Genomic DNA, 20,747 nt, shown 5'->3' with positions numbered 1-20,747 from the left:
GGAAGAGGGGGAGAAGGAGAGAGAGAGAAAGAGAGAGAGAGAGAGAGAGAGAGAGAGAGAGAGAGAGAGAGAGAGAGAGAGAGAGAGAGAGAACCTGTGAGCTTTTTAAAGCTTTTTTAAGCTTAGTCCAAGCTCTTCTTCCCAATCCTTCATTTGGCCCAAGGTTTCACCTCAGCACCCATATATCATATCCACTGACCTCTATGACTTTGGCTGGTCAGGAATCTGGCCTGTCCTGCTGACAACTTAAAACACATGACTCTGTGACTCCTATTACTATTTGTTGTGTTGAGACTTCCAGGAATGGCCTGGGTTCGAGGTCCCCCAGATATTTAATTCATACAGGAGAGTCAGTGTGTTGTTCTGATATTCTTCTATTGTCTCTGTTTCCTGCCATATGACATTCCCTTTTGAGACTTCCTTTAAACATGCATGTCTACCAAAATAGAGTCCAATGCTAGAATTTGTTGGAAGCCAAACAGCAAAATCTAACCTGATATTCAGACTCAGTCCAATAGTAGTAAAAAAACCAAAAAAACAGACTCATCCATCTTTCCATGGATACATCACATTTGGAAGTGAACTTGGTGGGGCTAATGTTACATAGAAATGGCTTTAAGTATAAGTCCACTCTCCCCAGAGAATGAACTGGTATAAAGGAGGGTATAACCCCAGATACTGGGGGGAAATTTTGTATTTCTATTCTTGCTAGATCTGCGCAGTAAATATCTCTTAGTAAAAACTTTTACACACCACACCCAGAGGGCAGCTAAGTAACTCAGTGGACTGAGAGCCAGGCTCAGAGATGAGAGGTCCTGGGTTCAAATTTGACTTTAGATACTTTCTAGCTGTGTGACCCTTGGCAAGTCACTTAACCCCAATTGCCTTGTCCTTATTGCTCTTCTGCCTTAGAACCAATTGGTTCTAAGATGGAAGATAATTTTTTTTAAACCCCAAAGACCCCACACTCATAAAGTATTATGCTTTTCTTTATGAGCATTTCATTTATTGAAAAGGTAAGGAAAAGGACATTTTGTGTGAAACATACACACACACAAAAAGCAGCTTGAGAAGAAACAAAGAGTTTGATGAGTAGCCACTCAGGTACATGTGCTTGTGTAGAGAGAAAAAGTTCTAAAAGGACCAGAATGAAAGTATGCCTCTCAAGAGGCAAAAGGTCGTTTTCTAGCAGTTAAATACCATTTGAATTATCATTATTATTTAGGATTTATAAATCCTAAAAACTGGGGATCTGAATTTTGTAACTCGTTTGGGACTATGGAACTATTCTATAATAACTATATCGGTACAATCAGTTAGAAATATGGATTTTGGGTTTCTCCACCTGAACTAGAACCAAGTAAGAACCAAAAGCCACTGGAAATGTGATCAGAGAAGCTAGTGAGGAAGCTACATATAAAAAGCTGAAATAGCAGAATCTAGATCAGGAATCAGGAATAAGGAAATATCAGAATCTAGAAGAGTGGACACAAAAGCTGATAGAGTTGAGAAGTCCACAGAGTTAGGAAGATGCTAGAAGTGGAGACATTTAATGATGAACGGATTGATTCAAGGGGCTAATCTGATTAGAGAAAGTAATGAGGAGTAGCTAGATCTAGATGGCTCAGTGGACAGAGAGTCAGGTCTGGAGTCAGGAGAACCTGGATTCAAATTTGACCTCAGAAACTTCCTAGTTGTGTGACCTTAGTCAAGTCATTTAACCCCTCTCCTCCTTAGTTCTACATTTGTAAAATGGGGACACGATGGAGAAGGAAATGGTAAACCACTCCAGCATCTCTGCCATGAAAACCCCATGGACAAAGACTATGGGGTCACAAGAGTGAGACACAACTGAACAATAATAATACACAGCTCCAGCTCCTTCCTGCTAGGTACACCTTAATTCTTAATTACTAACTAATCTAATCTTCCTCACAACAATACCTAACATTTATATGGTGATTACTATGTCCCAGAATTATGCTAAAGGTCTTACAAATATTTCATTTAATCTTTAAAAAAATTCCTGAGAGTTAGGTATTATTATTATCCCCATTTTACAGATGAGGAAATGAAGAACAAACAGAGGTTAAATGATATGCCCCAGGTCATGTAGTTAGGACGAGACTGTGTTCAGATTTGAATTCAGAACTTCCTGACTCCAAGGCCAGAGCTTTATCCACTGCACCAGAAGCTGCCTTCAAACCCAGCTGTGAAGTTCTGCAAATTCCCAGCTTAAGGCAATTATTTTCTAAAAGATTTTCCCACTGCTTCAGCAGCTTCAAGAATAGCAGAGAGGCATCTTTATCCAGCAGGAGAGCAGAAAGGTCTAGAAGAGAAGCAGTCCTACCCAGGAGGTGATGTATGGTGCAGATACCTAAAGAGGTTTTCCTTTATAGAGGGCTCTCAATTTTCCTAGTAACTTCATTTTCCTTTAGCTGCTCTCCTTGGTTTTAAGTACCTCCTACTCCCTTCCTTTTCAGCTTTACGGGCTACAGGCATATGTTCTACAATGCCTCCTATTTTGTTGATTGATCTACATTAGTCACTAATCACTAATTTCTTTCTTTTTCAAAATCCCTACCTTCTGTCTTAGAATCTCTACTGTGTATTTGTTTCCAAGGCAGAAGAGTGGCAAGAGATAGGTAACAGGAGTTAAGTGACTTACCCAGGGTCACACGGCTAGGAAGTAGTTGAGGTCAGATTTGAATCTAGTACCTCCCGTTCTAGGCTTGGCTCTCAAGCCACTGGGCCACCCAGCTGCCCTTCTTCTGTCATTTCTGGTGGCAATAACCTGGTCTTGAATGGTTACCATAAATTACTTTGTTTCCACAGACAAACCTTCAGGTCTCAGCTATTTGTTTGTTTCCTCTATGTTGAGTTGTCATGGGCTGGTTATTAGCATTATTATAAATACTATTATTATTATTATCTCTGCAAAATCTCTTAGACCTTACTCTTCCATTCTACTTCTACTGTAATTCCCTTGTTTAGGCTTACCTCTTTTCATCGTAATTGTAATTGTAATATTATTGTAATTGGTCTTGTTATATACAATCTACCCATGCTTCCATCCATTTCCCAAACCAACTCCTAATTAATCTTTCTGGTTGACTGCTATGTTGCGACTCTTCTGGAAAACCTTTCATGGTTCCTTGAGGCTTATTCAATAATATTTAAAGTTTTGATCCTGACATTCAGATCCCACAATCTACTTCCGATCCACCTGTCCATCTTGGTCATATATGCCTCTCTTCCATATTATCTATGTTCTAATTAAACTAGTCCATTTTCTGTTCTTATTCACATCATCACTCATGCCTGTAACATAGTCTACTTCCTAACCCCACTTAGTGTCAGACTTCTGTTTTTCCATTACTTTGTTCAAGTCTCAGTGTACCTATCACCTCATCCATGAATTTTTTGCTTCCTTCGAATAAAAGTGATTTCTTCTACTTTCCAATTTTTTATTACATTGACTTTCCATTTATTTAACTCCCCCAATAAGTTATTTGTTTTTGTATTTGTCTTCCTCTATTAGACTGTAAACTTCTTGAAAGACAGATCTATATTACCTTTGAATCTGTATTTGAATCCACAGTGTCTAACACTTAAACATGGTGGGTGATATGGGCTGGCAGTAGGCAATAAGGGATAGTTAATAGGAATGGGACTCTTATACTCAGAAATCTTGCATTTCTCACTAGTTAGCACTGGTTAAAATCAACTGTAAAACCTGTAGTTTCAGTCAAACATGAATTACATATTGTTCAGTTATCCCCTTTGTGTACCAGATTGGTAATGCTTTGTACTCATTCTGTTTTATTAATTGCTTATATTGGATTTTTTTTTGCTTATATTGTTTTTGCAGATAATTAATTATCTATGGTGGTCCTCCAGTGTACGATATCCCACTCTAGATGGACATCAGGATCTCTCCCTGACAAATGATGACAAGGTAGACAATGGAGGAACCTTCACCTGAGTTTGGAAAGGGCGATGCTAAGCTACCAGATCCCAAATAAATATGCCAACCCTGATCCACAGGATGTGATAGCTGCCTCCTGGGAGGAAGCTACCACCCTATAGCAGAAGGACTCCACACTATCAACTCCAAAGAGGTTATCTACTAGCTCTTGGGCTCATCCATCAACCCTAGGGCTACCTGATTAAGTGCTCAGACTATTCCATCTGCTATTATACCACCATAAACCACCTCTTCTTCAAATAAAATTCTTTTCTTACTTCTGTACTGAACATAGTTTGAGTCTCTCATTCTTGGGCTAAGACCCTGCTACAGACTTGTGTGTGCTTCTCCCATATCGGTGGGTGTTTAATTAATGTTTGTTGAATGAAAGGTGAAAATACAGATGAAAATGCTGCATATTAATGTATCAGAAATGAAAAAGTGTAGAATTTTGAGTAGGAAAGTTTCTTAGAGCTCATGTAGTCCAACCGTTTCATTTTATAGTAGAAATAAATTAAATTGCTGAAGTTTACATGGCTAGTAAATAAAATTATCAGGAGACAAACACAGACTCTCTGATGCCAAATCCAATGCTTTTTTCTTACACTATGCCACCTCTCAATCAATCAGTCAATAACCAAATATTTATTAAACACCTACTATAAGCCAGGCACTGTGCTAAGTGCTATCACCTTTTGATCTTTCTGTAGATCATTCAGTACTAAAAGATGATGGTCATGACCTCTTGGCTTACCCAGTTATTAGCAGTTAGACCAAGTGAGGGCTAGTTTATTAATTGGAATGAAAATTGATGTGAACACATATATGTCCATCATTCTAAATACATTGGTTTTGGGGGGCAGCTGGATAGCTCAGTGAATTGAGAGCCTGGCCTAGAGATGGGAGGTCCTAGCTTCAAATCTGATCTCAGACACTTCCCAGCTGTGTGACCCTGGGCAAGTCACTTGACCCCCATTGCCTAGCCCTTTCCACTCTTCTGCCTTGGAGCCAATACCCAGTATTGACTCCAAGATGGAAGGTAAGGGTCTAAAAAAACAAGCAAATAATTAAATAAACAAAAAAACCAAATAAATAAATGCATTGGTTTTATGACAGTTTTCCAGCATAAAGGAGTCCCTCTTAGGAAGATGGGAGGTTCCCCTATTAACTTTTACTTTCTACAACTGGACTCACAATGCCATAGGCACCCAATGTAGGTGACGGTTTAATGAGTTAAGTCCTTGTCTGAGTACCTAGTTTATGTCCAAGAAAAATCCTGTGAGCCAGTCAGGACATAGAGGAAAACAGCTCCTTAATGAGTTTGGGTGCTAAAAATAATGGGAATCACTTCAATGTGAAGTTTTACCGAAAGCAATGAGAAGAAAGAGAATGAAAGAAGAATGAGATCTGTTATACAACTCAGGCACATACACTAACATAGAATCTAACTCATGTAAAGGGCATTGCTGCATGGAAGAGCATGGGGACATGGGCTCATTCTAGAGGAAGGAGGGGGTCCACTGGGAAGAATGGCTCATCTAGAGAGGAGGGTGTGCTCCCTCTGACAGAGGGGTTCTTATCCTCTGATTTTGGATGGGTCTCCCTAGAGCTGGCCAATTTGCACATTGAGAGTGAAGGCAAAATATTATTTGGGGGGCATTGTTATTAGGGAGAAAAAACAAGCTAATGGTAGACAAAATATTATTTGGGAGACAGTTATACTGCCCTTCAAAAAATGTTAACATCACTATTTTTCCATGAGTATGTTCTATAAACTCTTAGCTTTGCTTAAGGGGAGACTATCATGGTGGTCTCGAGATCATCAGGTCTAATTTTATAACAGCATTCCAAAGACAAATATAAACCATTTCTGAATCATCTATTGTGTGATATCATCCACCTGTTTTACCATGAACAAGTATAATCTAGTGCATATTACATACCTCATAGGACCAGCATGTAAGGAAAGTGTTTTGTAATCCTTAAAGTACTATGTGACCTATTATTACGACTAATCTCCAAATCCTTTCTGACAGCTCTACTTTGCCAGGGCAGAGGTTGTCATGGTGTTGTAAGAAGCAGTAGGAAAATAAAGTTTTAATTAAATATTGTCCTATTCCAAAAGATCCCCAGGAGTTTACCCACCATATTGCAGTCTTTCACAACATATATAAACCTACTCATTTTGTAATAAATTTAATTCAGGCCTATTGAGCCATAAGATTTTCTTTTATTGGTCTAATACTTGTCTGCCATCATAAATATAATTTATCTGATTATATCACATGTGTGTGTGCCAAATCTTTTAGCTGAAACTGTCTCTGCTGGTCTGCATTTCCCAACTGTCTTCTCTTTAGGCACCAGAGAGACAGAACAGAAAGACAAGAGAACAAGCATTTATTAGTTGCTATGTGCCAAGCTTTTCCCAAATATTACCTCATTTGATCCTCAAAACAACCTTTGAAGATTGATGCCATGATTATTATCTTTATTTTACAGTTAAGGAAATTGAGACAGACAGAGGTTAAGTGATTTTCTCAGGGTCACATAGCTAAGAAGTTTCTGAGGCTAGATTTGAACTCAGGTCTTCCTGCTTCCAAGTCCAACACTCCATCTACTTGTTAAGATGAAAATTTTCTAGAGTCCGTATCTTAATTTATAATTATTACAAATATTACAAAAATTTATTACAAATAACAAAAAGGTCAGAGGCAAAAAAAAAAAGGTACCAGCCACATGTGGCTGGGTGTTCTTGTTCCCTTCATCTCAGCCAAACCCTCAGGCTCACCTGGGCAGTCTCCTGGGGAGCCCCAACCTAATGGTGTGTGTGCCTGCTGGGGCTCCCCTAGTCAAGTGCTCACCTGCTGGCGCTTTCCTTGCTGCTCCCCACCCTCCACCCCATGTCAGCTGCAAGGCTGTGTGCCAACATCCTCTTTTAGGTATTCCCTCTCTAAGATCCCCCCGCAAAAGAGGCAGACTTTCTTTCCCAATCTGAATTTATACATTCAGTGACATCATTTTCCTGGCTCTTTCTGATTTGCAGGACTTAACCTCTGATGTTCTTCTGGATGCCAGAAGCCACTGGGACAAGGGGCAAGAGCATTTCTGTGCCTGGAACCGTGAGGCTTCTGGCATCCTCCCAGAATGCACATCAGCCCTCCTCTCTCTTACAGTTTGTTGACAGATAAGCATCATGCTTTGTTCTTAATTCAGTCAAAGGGTGGTGCCGACCTCTAACCCCAATTCAATAGAGAATGGACTATTTTCAAACTCAATATGAAACTTTTCCTTTTTAAAATCCAAGACTGATTTTAAGGTATATCAAGAAAAAAGAATAGGAGTTCAGGCTAGTGTTAAATTCTCACATACTGTACCACCTAGATGGAAGCATGGAGCTGGAGTAGCTACACTGGAATCTGTTGTATAGTGGGCAGTTAGCAGTCTTCATCACACTAAGACAAAAATTTGTGTTGTGGTTTAGCCTTCTCAGTCATATTCTTCATGAACCTATTTGGTGTTTATTTGGCAGAGACACTGGAGTGGTTTGCCATTTCCTCCTCCAATTCATTTAACAGATGAGGAACTGAGGCAAACAGGGTTAAGTGATTTGTTCAGAGTCATCACTAATAGGTATCTGAGACCAGATCTACATTCACAAAGTTGAGTTTTCCTGACTCCAGAGTTGGCATTCTAACCACCCTACCCCCTAGCTGCCCCCAAATCCTTGATAACAAAAGTCTGCAAAAGGTCTTTGGGAGTTTCTTTTACCTTTGGGAGAAAAGGAGGGACAGAACACAGGAAATAATTTAGAACTGATTAGAGATTCAGAGTAGTTTATAGCCACTCAAGCCACTTCAGATTTTAATTCCATTACATTTTATTGCAGTAAACTTCATCTATTCTAAATGTCAAATGAGTAAATTCCTGAGAATTTATCCTCAGAAGACAAGGCAAAAATTGGGAACCTAAATCAAATGAGAATGGAGGCATTTGATGTTATGATTTTGGCTGAATTAATTCATAGTACAAGTTCTGAATTCACCCAGAACACATGGAAATGGATAGAGTAGCTGGAACATGGATAGAATAGTTGTAAATGCTTTTTGCATGTGCTTAGTTTGCTTGATTTGGCATAACTTAAGCTGTAAATGCCACCTGGTGGTAACTGTTCCAAATCCTACTTCTCATTGAGGAAACACTCCAGTCATGTGTGGTGCATGAATATTTAATACATACCCCAAATCTTATGATTATTTACCTACTTTAAGAAATACATTTCTAAAACATATAGAGAATGTTGTCAAATTTATAATGAGCTGTCCTCTAATTAATGAATGGGCACAAAAAAAAATATATATATATATATGAAAAAGTACTCTATATCACTATTGATTAGAAAAATTCAAACCAAAACAATTTTGAGATATCATCTTACATCCATCAGATTGGATAAAACGACAAATGTTGGAGGAGATATGGAAAAATGAGGATGCTAATACAGTGTTGGTGGAGCTGTGAAGTTATCTAATTATTTTGGAGAGTGCATGATGTGGAAATTGAAGGGACCTTGAAAATTTCAAAGTATATCCTCTTTAGCCACTATTAAAAACATAACTGGGGGAAACTATCACTTAAAACATAATGCTTTATTGAGAGAGAGAGAAATGGGGAGGGGTACTCTTTCAAGCCATTGACCTAAGACAAATGCCTCCAAATTCAGAAAAAAATCCCTTATTGGCAATATGGAATTATGCACAAAGGGCTTTAAAAGAATTCATACCCTTTGATCCAGCAATACCACTACTAGGTTTGTACCTCAAAGAGATAATAAGGAAAAATACTTGTACAAAAATATTCACAGCTGCACTCTTTGTGGTAGTAAAAAAACTAGAAAATGAAAGGTCCCTCGATTGGGGAATGGATGAACAAATTGTGGCATATGATGGTGATGGAATACTATTGTGTGAAAAAGAATAATGAACTGGAGGAATTCCATGTGAATTGGGAGAATCTCAATGAATTGATGCAGAATGAAATGAGCAGAACCAGGAGAACATTGTACACAGAAAGTAAAACATGTAATGGACTTTGCTACTAGTAGCAATGTGTCCACCTGGAAAAACATACAACTACTAAAGTAGCCAGCAAAACCAAGTCTTTGATCAGGAAAGAGATAGTGTTCAATATTTGGTCACCACACAGAATCAAGAACTCAGGGACTCTGGAAACAGTATATCTCTGAGAGAGAACAATAAAACAGAGATCTTACTGACAGGTTGTAAGCAGGCTTGGGAAAGAGGCTGTAGCCAGAGGCTGGGGTATCAGGGAGGGCTCTACTACAATGGGCACAAAAAGGATGGTTCCTGCACAGGGTTGGTCTTGGGAAACATCTAAGACTAAAAGGGTGATTGAGCAATTGAGCATTTCTATTACTCCTATTCAGGACACTTAATGGGCACTGGGAGATCCCTTATTCAGTCTAAGACAAAGTCACTTTGGGACTTCCCTTAAAGTAAGTTCCCAAGAGAAATGGGCAAACTTGGGGCTTCCAGAATTCACATTAACAAATGCAGTAAGCCAGGACACTCCTGAAGGACTTATAGGAAAGAATGCTAACCACATTGAGAAAAAGAACTATGGAGAAGAAATGTAAAAGCAAAACATATGACATGTATATGTGGGTGTGATTTGGGGTTTAGGCTTTAAAAAATCTCTCTATAGCAAAAATGAACAATATGGAAATAAGTATCAAGTGATAACATTTGTACTACCCAGTAGAATTGCTTATCAGCTCTGGGAGGCAGGGAGAGAAAAGGGGAGGGAGAAGACATGAATCATGTAACCATGGGAAAATATTTTTTAAAAGAGAATTATATTAAATGTTTTAAAAGAGAATCTCCTTTTCCAAACAAAATTTTTTTCTATTTTAGTGATACTGAATTTGCTGTTAATAGTATTGAATATGAACTGTATTTATACATATTTAAGATATGTGTTACATATAATCTATGAAAACTGAGAGCAGATTGAGAGCCAAGACTAGAGATGAGATGTTCTGGGTTCAAATCGGGCCTCAGACACTTCCTAGCTGTGTGACTCTGGGCAAGTCAATGAACTCTGATGGCCCAGCCCTTACCATTCTTCTGCCTTAGAACTAATACACAATATTGATTCTAAGATGGAAGGTAAGGGTTTAAAAAAACTATGAAAACTACATTTAGTTCTCTGCTTGGAAAAATAAACATCAAAAGTCTATAAAAGCATTATGTTTATTATGTTTATACATTTTATTAAGAGGGACAGTTTGACTAGGTAATAGGTAAGTGGACAATTTAATTTGCTCTTGTTTTATTGTTTTTCAGGTGTACTCAACTCTTTGTGCACCCTTTTGGGGTTTTCTTGGCAAAGATATTGGAGTGGTTTACCATTTCCTTCTCTAACTCATTTTACATATGTGGAAACTGAGGCAAACAGTGGTAAGTGACTTGCCCAGGATCATGCAGCTTGTAAATATCAGACGTTAGATTTGAATTCACAGCCCGACTCTCTACCATTGTACTAATTTAATTAGCTTCAGTATAATGGTGCAATGGAAAGAGGGCTAGATTGGGGTTGGAGGACCTGAGTTCTAATTCTGACTTTGTAACTTACTCCCTGTGTGACCTTGAGTAAATTATTTAGCCTCCCTCTGCCTCATTTTCCTGGTACATAATATGAAGTATATGGCCTCCAGATTTCTTCCGTATATAATCCTGACTAGGGAGAAATCAGTACAAAAGTTCGGATAGGTAGAAGTCACTTGAGAGAAATCTCTGATGGGACACAGAGTCTTCTGAAAGGAAAGGCAGATTTGGAGCTTATTTAAGGCAAAGTTTCTTGTTTAGGGATCAGAAGAGCACAAAACATTTCCAGATTCCCAGTAAGCTGTCCTTTCCAGATCCCAGGGTCTGCGGAGGACAGTTAGTGTTGGCTGCCTTTGCCAGGGCAGATAAACTGGAAGGGAGGGATGATGTGGAAACCACATAATCCCAGCATAATGCCCTGCCCCAGAGATCAAAAGTGCGTGAGTAACCAGAAAACTATTTTAAGGTCAGAAAGTCACAAAAGTAATAACAACAGATCCAGGGTCTAACATGAAAGAAAAAGCCAGAACAAGGATGGGAAAAAAGCGGAGAGGGGAAACCTGCAAAGGTGAGAGCTGCCTCATTCAAAGCTCAGAAAACTGAAGAGCTGTGCTCTAATGGATTCAGGCTGACCACATCTGCTCCTCAGACCAGGGGCCGCAAAGTGGCCCAAGAGAACTGGGCTTGTAGGCAGGAAGACCTGAGTTCAAATCTAGCTTCAGATACTTATTGACTTTGTGACCCCAGGCAAACTATTTAACCTCAGCCTGAGCTCCTCACTCTTCCCAGTAAATTTAGGGATATAATAACAGCATCTCCTTCCTAAGGTTATTGTGAAGATCAAATGAGATAATATTTATAAAAGTATTCAGCACATAGTAGGACTCTTGATAAACACTTCCTTCTTTGGCTATCATTTTCAATAATTGTTTTCTGACATTTTGTGGTCCATGTTCTCTCCCTCTCTCCCATCCCTCCCCTTCCCCAAGATAGCCTGTAATATGATAGAGGCCATACATGTGTTATTATACAATACATATTTCTATGTTCATCATGTCGTGAAAGAAAATACATTGTTTACACTAGAAAAAATTCATGGAGGAAATAAAGTGAAGAATAGCATGTTTCAGTCTTCAAAAAAAAAAATAAATGCTTTCCTTCCATCCTTGATTTAATCAATTAATCATTCAAGCAACATATTAAGTTCTGGGAGGACTGCTTTGAGTCCAAACTCTTCCTGGTAGTTGCTTTGTTATTGTGGTTGTTTGTTCTTCATTTAAAATATTTACTTTTTAAATATTTTTCCGTGGCTGCATGATTCATTTTCTCTCCCTCCCCTCTTCTTTCCCCACTCCTGGAGGTGACAAGCAATTCCACTGGGTTATCCGTGTATTATCACTTGATACCTATTTCCATGTTATTCATTTTTGTAATAGAGTCATCTTTTAAAACCAAAACCTCAAGTCCTACACCCATTCAAACAAGTGATAAATCACATGTTTTCTTCTGGATTTCTACTCCCACACTTTTCTCTCGCTGTGGATAGCATTCTTTCTCGTAAGTCTCTCAGAGTTGTCCTGGGTCATTGCATTGCTTTAAGTAGCAAAATGACCTGACCTATTCTTGATGAATGCTGGCTTTGTGTAAATACCACTTCTCTTTCTGGCTATTCACTAGCTATGTCTTCAACACTTTATTCTAGAATTTTCTTAGGAACGATAATCAAGCTCTCTGGGCTATAACTTGCCAATTCTTTCCTGCTCTCTTTTGAAAAAACCAAAAAACCAAAAAACCAAAAAACAAAACCCAGCACTTGGCATTCTCTAAACTTGTGGCGCCTCTTCTGTTCTCCATAACCTTTTGAATACAGAGTGATCTAAAAGTCTTTTTTTTTTAACCCTTACCATCTTCTTCTAATCAACACCAAGTATCAATTCAGAGGAAGAAAAATGATTAGATGATTAGGAAGAAGAGGGCTAGGCAAAAGGTGTTGAGGGACTTGCCCAGGGTCACACAGCTAAGAAGTGTCTGAGGTCACACTTGAGCCAAGGACCTTTCATCTTGTAGGAAGTGAGGTGATCAGGAGACTAGGGGTGTAGTTGTTTACCTCCTAGATTGATGTAGAAGGGTCTCTTCTCCCTCTCTGCCACCCCTCCCTACTGAGAGACAAAATGGGGTTTCCAGAGGAAAAGGGGACTCCTGCTAATTCGTGCCAGGGTATGAATGTTGAAGGGATATTATCTCCCCAAGGTGAAACAAGTGTAACCCCAATAAGATGTTCTTGCCAGTCAGGACAAACAGAAGCCTCCCCTTATTTCTTAGCAGAGGATCAGGCTAAAAATGGTGGTCTGCTCACCTTTCTTCCTCAACCCTCCTCGGTTCTGCCTCCCGCCAATTGAGTACACTCTGATCTGACTAGATAAACTGAGAGGGTTTATTACAGGAACAAATAATGAAGGGAAATAAAGATAGAGTGCACAGGAAAGGGGGTGCAGGTAATTCCCTAATTCCTCTTCAGTCCTTGACTGTGTAGGGTACCCACAGAATTACTTCTGTTCCCCAATCACAGCTTCATTGACCCCAAACCCACACTAGTAATCCTACAGCTAAGATTTGTTATTAACTTGAGGGACTATTGAGGGGCAATGCCCAAGGCAATTTGAGGGTCCTAGGGGTTGGCTCCCCACAGAAGTCCAGACACCCCTGGCCAACACTGAAGAATCTGTGTTTGTAGTTCAAGTATGTTCAGGTACCAATACAGATCATGAGAAATAGACAATCTTCTCTGAAAGTCTGAGGAAACTCTCCAAAGTTCACTTTGAGGGTCACACAGCCCCCAAAACTCCTCCCACCAGGACTGAAAACTCCGAAAGCTTGAATCTGTTGGTTCCCCTTCCCAGACGTCTTTGTTTCAGACCAACTGTCACGGGATCTTCTTTCCTCTGTGCTCCATCTCTCAAGGTTCCAAAAATGCCTGGCTTAGCCTTGCTTCTTAGAATCTTCAAGTCTGGCTCTCTGTCCTCTAGCTACCTAACCCCCAACCCCCCAAAAAATGTCTTAGAAACATTTGATGCCTTGTATTGTTTAATGTAGCTCGCAATGAAATCTGCCAATTCCTTCAGTATGCAAGGATGTGGTTCATGAGGACCAGGTAGCTTGGATTCATCAAAGGTAGATGTGCTTGATAATACATGTATAAAAACAGATCAAATTGCTTACTATCTTCCAGAGAGGGGAGGAAAGGAAGACAATTTGTATCGTGATTTCAGAAAACATATGTTGAAAATAGTTATCACGTGTACTTGGAAAAATAAAATATCTTTGAATAAAAAATAAATTTTAAATAAAATTTTTTAAAAAAGTTTTGGAACCTATGATGAAGGGGAAAAAAAGAAGTAGAGAGAACTAAGAAGAGTAGATCTGGTCCTGAAATTTAAACCATAAGGGTCTTATAATGCATAAAACTTTTGGATTTTCTGTCTCTTTTTGGGTTCCTTCTTTGTGTTTTCATTAGCTTACATCCAAGCATCCAAAGGAGCTATTAATTCTGCACCAAGGGCTGTCCCCTCACAAGTAACCTGGGGGAGTTTTAATTCTTGCCAGAAAGGGAAGGAAGCAAGAGGCTGGGGCCAAATACTTGGCCACTCCTCTCTCTCTCTCTCTCTCTCTCTTCTCTAGAAACCTCTCTAGAAAAAGAGAGAGAGAGGGAATGGAAGAGAGGAGGAGAGGGAAAGAGAGAGAAAGAAAGAGAGATTGAGAGAGAGGGAGAGAGGGAGAGAGAGAGGGAGAGAAAGTGTGAGAGACAGAGAGTGAGAGACAGAGAAAGAGAGACAGAGAAAGAGAGAGAGAAAAAGAGAGATAGAAAAAGAGAGAGGGGGGGAGAGACAGAGAGGGAGAGACAGAGAAAGAGAGAAAAAGAGAGAAAGAGAGAGAGTGAGAGAGTGAGAGAGAGAGTGAGAGACACAGAGAGAGAGAGAGTGAGAGAGTGAGAGAGAGAGGGAGAGAGAGGGAGAGACAGAGAGAAAGAGAGAGAGAAAGAGGAGAGAGAAGGAGAGAGAGATAGAGGGAAAGGAAGAGAGGAGGAGAGGGAAAGAGAGAGAAAGAAAGAGAGAGATTGAGAGAGAGAGAGAGAGAGAGAGAGAGAGAGAGAGAGAAAGCGGACCAGGCTGAGTTATACCTCTCTTTCCTTAAATATCGCTTGGCTAGGAGATGTCATTTTCAGGTTCAGGCTAAAAGCTTCTGATTGCTATTTGTTAGTGGGGGGAGCAGCACCCTAAGCTTTATAGCTTTAGCTTGACTCCCTTCTCACCACATACCGAACCGTGAGTCAAGAATTTGGCATTCAAAGACCGGTTGTGCCAGTGCCAGTTATGCTCTCTGTCTATCTCTAAGACCTTGGTCATCCTGGCTATCTTTGCCCCAGCTATGAAGTGAGGGAATGGACCAGATCAACCGGCTGATCAAGGTCAGATTGTTTACTACCGAAGGCTAGCCCTGGGGATAGGGTTCTAGTAGCTTTTCTCCTTCTCGGCTCCCAAGGCAGAGCAGCAGAAGACCAGCTGAGTGGAATGGAGTTGCTTCTTAGAAATTGCCTTTCCAGCCCCCTCCATCTCTCTCCTGAACTCATCTTGGAAACTTCTAATATGTTGTTGTTCTACTTGAGACCTAAAACATATGATGCCTACTTCTAATGAAACTAGAAGTCAGAATAATAGGTTATGGGAGGAGAAAATAAGAAATTACTTGCAGGTTTCTTATCTTAAGAATAACATATTAATCCTTTTGTCCTTCTAAGCCCCTCCTACTTATAAAAAAACTTTTTGGTAGAGTGGAAAGAAGGATGGACTTGGAATCAGATAACCTGGATTCTAGTGCCAGATTCAACATTTACTAGCTAAGTAATTTTCCGTGAGCTATCCAATTTCTCAGGGTCTTAGGTGCCTCATCTGTAAAATGAGAATAATAATACTTATTATTTTATCTTCCAGGCACTAAACCTAGAGTCCAAAACCAATCACAAATATGTCCTAACTGTGTGATCCTGTCACTTAACCATTATCTGCCTCAGTTTACTCAACTATAAAATGAGGATACTAATTAAGCAACTATGTCTCAGAGCTGAAATGATTATTTTAAGCAAAATGTTTCTTATGATAATTTATGTTTGTTGTTCTTAAAAAATCCAGAATATCTAACCTTGTTTTTATTAAAAATTTTTAATGTCTATTATTTAGAATATTTAATATAGCCTGTGGCCAAAATACCCATTAGAAAATAGGGACAGGAGGCTCTGAGTTTAAATCAGACTTTAGATACTTCCTGGCTGTGTGACCCTAGATAAGTCATTTAACCCCAGTTGCCCATCCCTTATCTCTCTTCTATATACTTATACTCATATTGGTATATATGCTATATACTAATACTTATATCAACTCTAAGACAGAAGATAGAATTTTTTTAAAGGGAGTAGGATAATAACAGTATCTCTTTATAGGGTTGTTATCTAGCTCAAATGAGATAATATATATAAATGGTTTTACAAACCTAATATAAATTCTAGCGGTTATTAGAAATATTCTTCTAATACTCACCATGGTTAAATTTATGACTTATTCTATTTTCCAATTTTTCCTAAGTGTCTACTTTAATCCTTCTAAATAAAATAACCACATAATCATTGAACTTTCTAATATGACTGAAAAATCAATCTGGGAAACAAATCTAATAAATTGCTTTTATAAAATAAAGATTCTTCTGAGAGAGTCACCCCATATAGAAAAGTTTTTTGATCACCCAGCAACAGTAATTCTGTTGTTTAATTTTCATGGGTTCATGTTTGCTGATACAACCTTGAAATGATCCTGTTTGTTTATTCTTTTCCTATAACTCTACTGAACACCAGCGACAGTGATATGGCTACTCCTTGTTACTTGGAGTAAATATTTAGAGGTTAAAATTAACCTCAAAAGTATGAGAATTGCCCTTCAGTATGTCCAATTTCATTCTTTTGATATAGTTGGGGCAAATCTGGACTCCTTACAAAGACTAAGTAAATTCATATTCAGAAATAATAATGCTATGTTGCTGGTTGCTCAAAGGGCACTGGTGGGTAAGGTGGCAGCATATTCCTGATGAGGTACTGTACAGAAAATCAGCATAAAAGATATTAAGAAAATTATGACTGGAAAAGGAAGTGGGCTGATCATATGGTGTAAGAGAGGCATAAATGATGGAATAAATAAATGAATGAATAAATGAACAAAAAGTATTTTGTGAGCTCTTATGTATTCTAGAAAAATCCAGACTACTTAACCTTGTTTTTTACGTAAGATAACTTAAATATCTATTGTTTGGAGTACTTCATCTAATAATGACCAAAATAGCTCAAGTAAATTAATCCTCCTCCAATGTCCAAATTGCTAAAGAAAGACCACCAGTGCAATGCATGGACCTGTTATTTACCAGAGGACTTGGACTAGTGTTCACTGTGTGATGTGTGCATTGCTTCTGAGATCACAAATCACTTCCACTGAAGTAAGGAGGTATCTGTCAGGCACTGGGGGGACATTTAAACATTGTTTGAATTGGACTTGTCAATTAATCAGTATTTCTTGAGCTACTACTGTGTATCACCATTTTACTAGATCCTGAGAGAGCTACAAAAGAAGTAGGATATTTGTACCACTTTTAAGAAGCTTATAGAGTACAGAAGAAAATGTATGATTTAGCACTTGTTTATATGGGTATATGATTTGGGTTTTTTTAATTTAAAAGATGACTCTAGTACAAAAATGAATAATATGGAAATAGGTTTTGAGTGCTAATGTACGTATAACCCAATGGAATTGCTTGTTAGCTCTGGGAAGGGAGAGGGAAGAAGGGAGGGAGAGAACATAAATCATGGAATCATGGAAAAAAAAAAAGAAGCTTATAGTCTAGTTGGGAATATATTACAGATGTCCCTGAAAACTAATGGATATTAATTTGGAATTGTGCATATAAAGTGACTACAATTTCTATACCCTTTAATCTAATGGTTCCACTCCTAGGCTTATGCTCCAATGAGGTCACTGACATTTTTGTCCAATACTATATATACTATATACCAGAATATTGATAGCAGCACTTTTTGTTATATCAAAGAACTGGAAGCAAAGTAGATGCCCATCAATTGGGGAATGGCTAAACAACTTGGGACACGTAAATGTAATAGGATATTAACTGTATTGTAAGAAACAACAAACACGATAATTATAGAGAAACACAATAAGACAGGAACTAATGCAAAATGAAATAAACTGAGCCAGGAAAACAATATATACAATGACTACCCCAATGGAAATGGAAAGAGCTACAGTCACAAAACAATTGAAATCATAAAGAATAAGAAGATACTTTCTCCTTTTGTAGGGTGCAGGTCCACAGGTATGGAACATTGTATAAAAAGTCAGATGATTTTTCATCATATTGATTAGATTTGCTAAATTTTTCCCTCTTTTAAAAATTATTTCTTTGTTATAAAATGTTTTTTTGGGGGGAAGGGTAAGAAGGAAGGAAACAGGTGATCACAAAACAAGATATGTCAGTAAAAAAAAAAGAAGAAGAAGAAGGCAATAGATGCCCCAGTCACTTTGAGCAAATCAGATTTTCCCTGGTTATTTGATGTTATCCTTGGCTTTGTTCCTGCTAATCTAGTTGCTGGCTTATTATTTTGATTTGTCTCTGAATTAATCTCAGTGTCTTGAAGAGTTTGGTAGTTTGATAGAAGATCAGTGGTTTGAGAACACCTTTTGGTTCATGTGCCTTCAGAGATTGAGATTTGGGGAACCTATTAGTGGACTTCTCGCTGTATTTTTAAGAGAAGCTGCTGCCCCCTCTTGACCTAGAGCTCCATCTGTAGGTAAAACCTTGCCTTTGTCTTACAGGATTTGCATGCTTATTCAGTTGAATCACAAATAGCTTTCCAGGTTGATCATTCCACTCTTACTACCTGGAGAGACAAATTAGCCAGGACAAAGCAAGTTCATGAGCTTCTGTGCATGGACCTTGTGACATCCATATTCCTTGCCCAAAGACTTTTTATTTCTTTTCATTCTTATCAATACTGTAGCTATTTGATGTTGAGTTCTAGATGCCTGAAGCTGCAACTGGCTAAGAATAGGGGCATTTAAAATAATAATGGCTGGTTGCAAAGGGGATTTATATATTTACAATAACCCAATGAAGTCAGTCCTACAACTATTTTTATTCTCATTTTACAGGCAAGAAAACAGATTGAGAGCAATTAAGTAACAAGCTCAGGATCTTATAGACAATAAAGACTTTAGGTGGAATTTGAACCCAGGTCTTCTTGACTATAAGTCCACCACTCTATGCACAAGAATCAAGTAAAGTTTTAAAGTAAATGATATAAAGAGAAATAGAGATTATTTCTCATCCCACCTCCATCAAACAGAAGAAAAAGCACCAACAAAACCTTCCCTGATTTCCCCTCTGATCTTACCCCTCTCTCTAACAGCTGAAAATATTCTCTACCTTTAAAATTTTTTCTGGAATACTCTTGTCTGGATTTCTCCTTTGCTCTAATCCTTATGCCATATTTATTTGTGTACCTGTCCTGTCCTTTCATTAAATTCTTAGCCCCTTGAAGGTAACTCCTTTTCTATATTTCTATCTACAATGCCTTACATAATTGTGAATAGACAATGAATATGTGTTGAATTACTTGAGAAAAAATTCTATTCTTCACCCCAAGAAAGGTCAGCCTGTATTAGAGGATTTAAATGGAGATTCTAACAAAATGAAGTTGGATGAGCGCTGCAGGGATAAGCAGGATAGCTAAGAGACTTCCAAAATGATAGAATGAGGAGTTTAGATTTGATACAATAAAAAAAGAAAAATAGTAGAATACTTAAGATTCTCAAGTTCATGAAACTGGTAGGATAAAAACACATTTGAGAGTATCTAGACAACTCTAGATGTATTGGAGAGCGAAGGGGAAAAGACTGGAAAACAGCCCACACCAAACCCCAATCCCAAGTTTTCCACTAGTTAGGAAGCTGTTGTTAACAGTTCAGACTTAAAAGTAAAAATTTCCTCTGGTTCTAGGGGATTGCATTCAAATGGGAGACTCTTTTGTTCTGCCAAGTAGCTCAAAGGATCCACCCAAACTCAAGCAGAGTGAAGCAATAGAATTATTGGCTACTATTAAAGCACTATAAAGGCAAATCTAGAATTGCAAAGTAATTTGAATTCAAAGCGCCTCTTTGAAAGAAATAATGATTTTAAGACAACAGGAAAAAGTTACCATGGAAATATGATAAAAGAATAAGAAAGCTAAATTAAGGAGACATTTCCAATTGTGCTGAAAGATTAGATTTAAATATAATAAGCAGGAACTTTCTGTAATGCCTGGATTTTAAGAGAATCCTTCAATCTCCCTGAAATGTCTGGCTAGTCAGGAACTTGACCCAGCATGTTGAGTGCTACGTGATGTCAGCTTAGCTGGGACTGTTGGGCTCTGAGGAATCATTATAAGGTTGGATGAAAATTTAGGTCAACATTGACCTACCCTAAAAGTTGCTATTCATATTTCTGTGGTCTTGATGCAGGCTATCCCCTGTTCCAGTTTTCTCCTTTATTTGTCCTGTTTAACTTAGACATCTCATCATGTCATGGGTGAGATGGATTCAGCTTGGATTCTTTTATTTGTGTTATTGTTGTGTTTAAATATTGTGTTATTGTTCTGGTCTGATGCTTTAGTTATCCTCATTTACCTTTTAGTTGGCCAGACCTCCTGGGAATGGCAATGGCTAATACGTTATTTCCAACAGGTACAAAACTGGAGTGAAGTGATTTCTGTGCAGATGTGACAAGGCACCTTATGTCCATAACTCTACCTTCTTCACCAGAGCATCTCCTAGACAGTCGTTCTTTCCTTTACCCAGAATGAAGGGAAAGGGGGACCTCTGAGATTCCTCGTCTCAACAACCCTTTCTACCTTTTTACAGAATCGACACCAACACTTATCAGGGAGCAATCATTCCACTCAACACACCCAGCTCCTATGTTGCAACAATGCAATTCACTCTCTGCAAGGTCATATCCCAGGAATTGCATAAAACCAGTGACTCTCCAGAACAGGCAGGAAATAGAGC

At 38.5% G+C, this 20,747-nt stretch overlaps 1 protein-coding gene across 1 annotated transcript in view; it reads right to left on the bottom strand.

Annotated features, from left to right (window-relative positions):
- The window catches only part of SLC35G1 (solute carrier family 35 member G1), a 33,572-nt gene extending 18,579 nt beyond the window's left edge, over positions 1 to 14,993 (bottom strand). Inside the window, exon 1 of the mRNA XM_044660201.1 lies at positions 14,900 to 14,993. Within this exon, the coding sequence (XP_044516136.1) occupies positions 14,900 to 14,993 (94 nt within the window). The remainder of the gene's footprint in view (positions 1 to 14,899) is intronic.
- Between the last annotated feature and the right edge of the window lie 5,754 nt (positions 14,994 to 20,747).

Source organism: Gracilinanus agilis, chromosome 2 (assembly GCF_016433145.1).
Source record: "Gracilinanus agilis isolate LMUSP501 chromosome 2, AgileGrace, whole genome shotgun sequence".
Classification (NCBI taxonomy): Eukaryota; Metazoa; Chordata; class Mammalia; order Didelphimorphia; family Didelphidae; genus Gracilinanus; species Gracilinanus agilis.
This window is presented reverse-complemented; position numbering and strand designations above follow the sequence as displayed.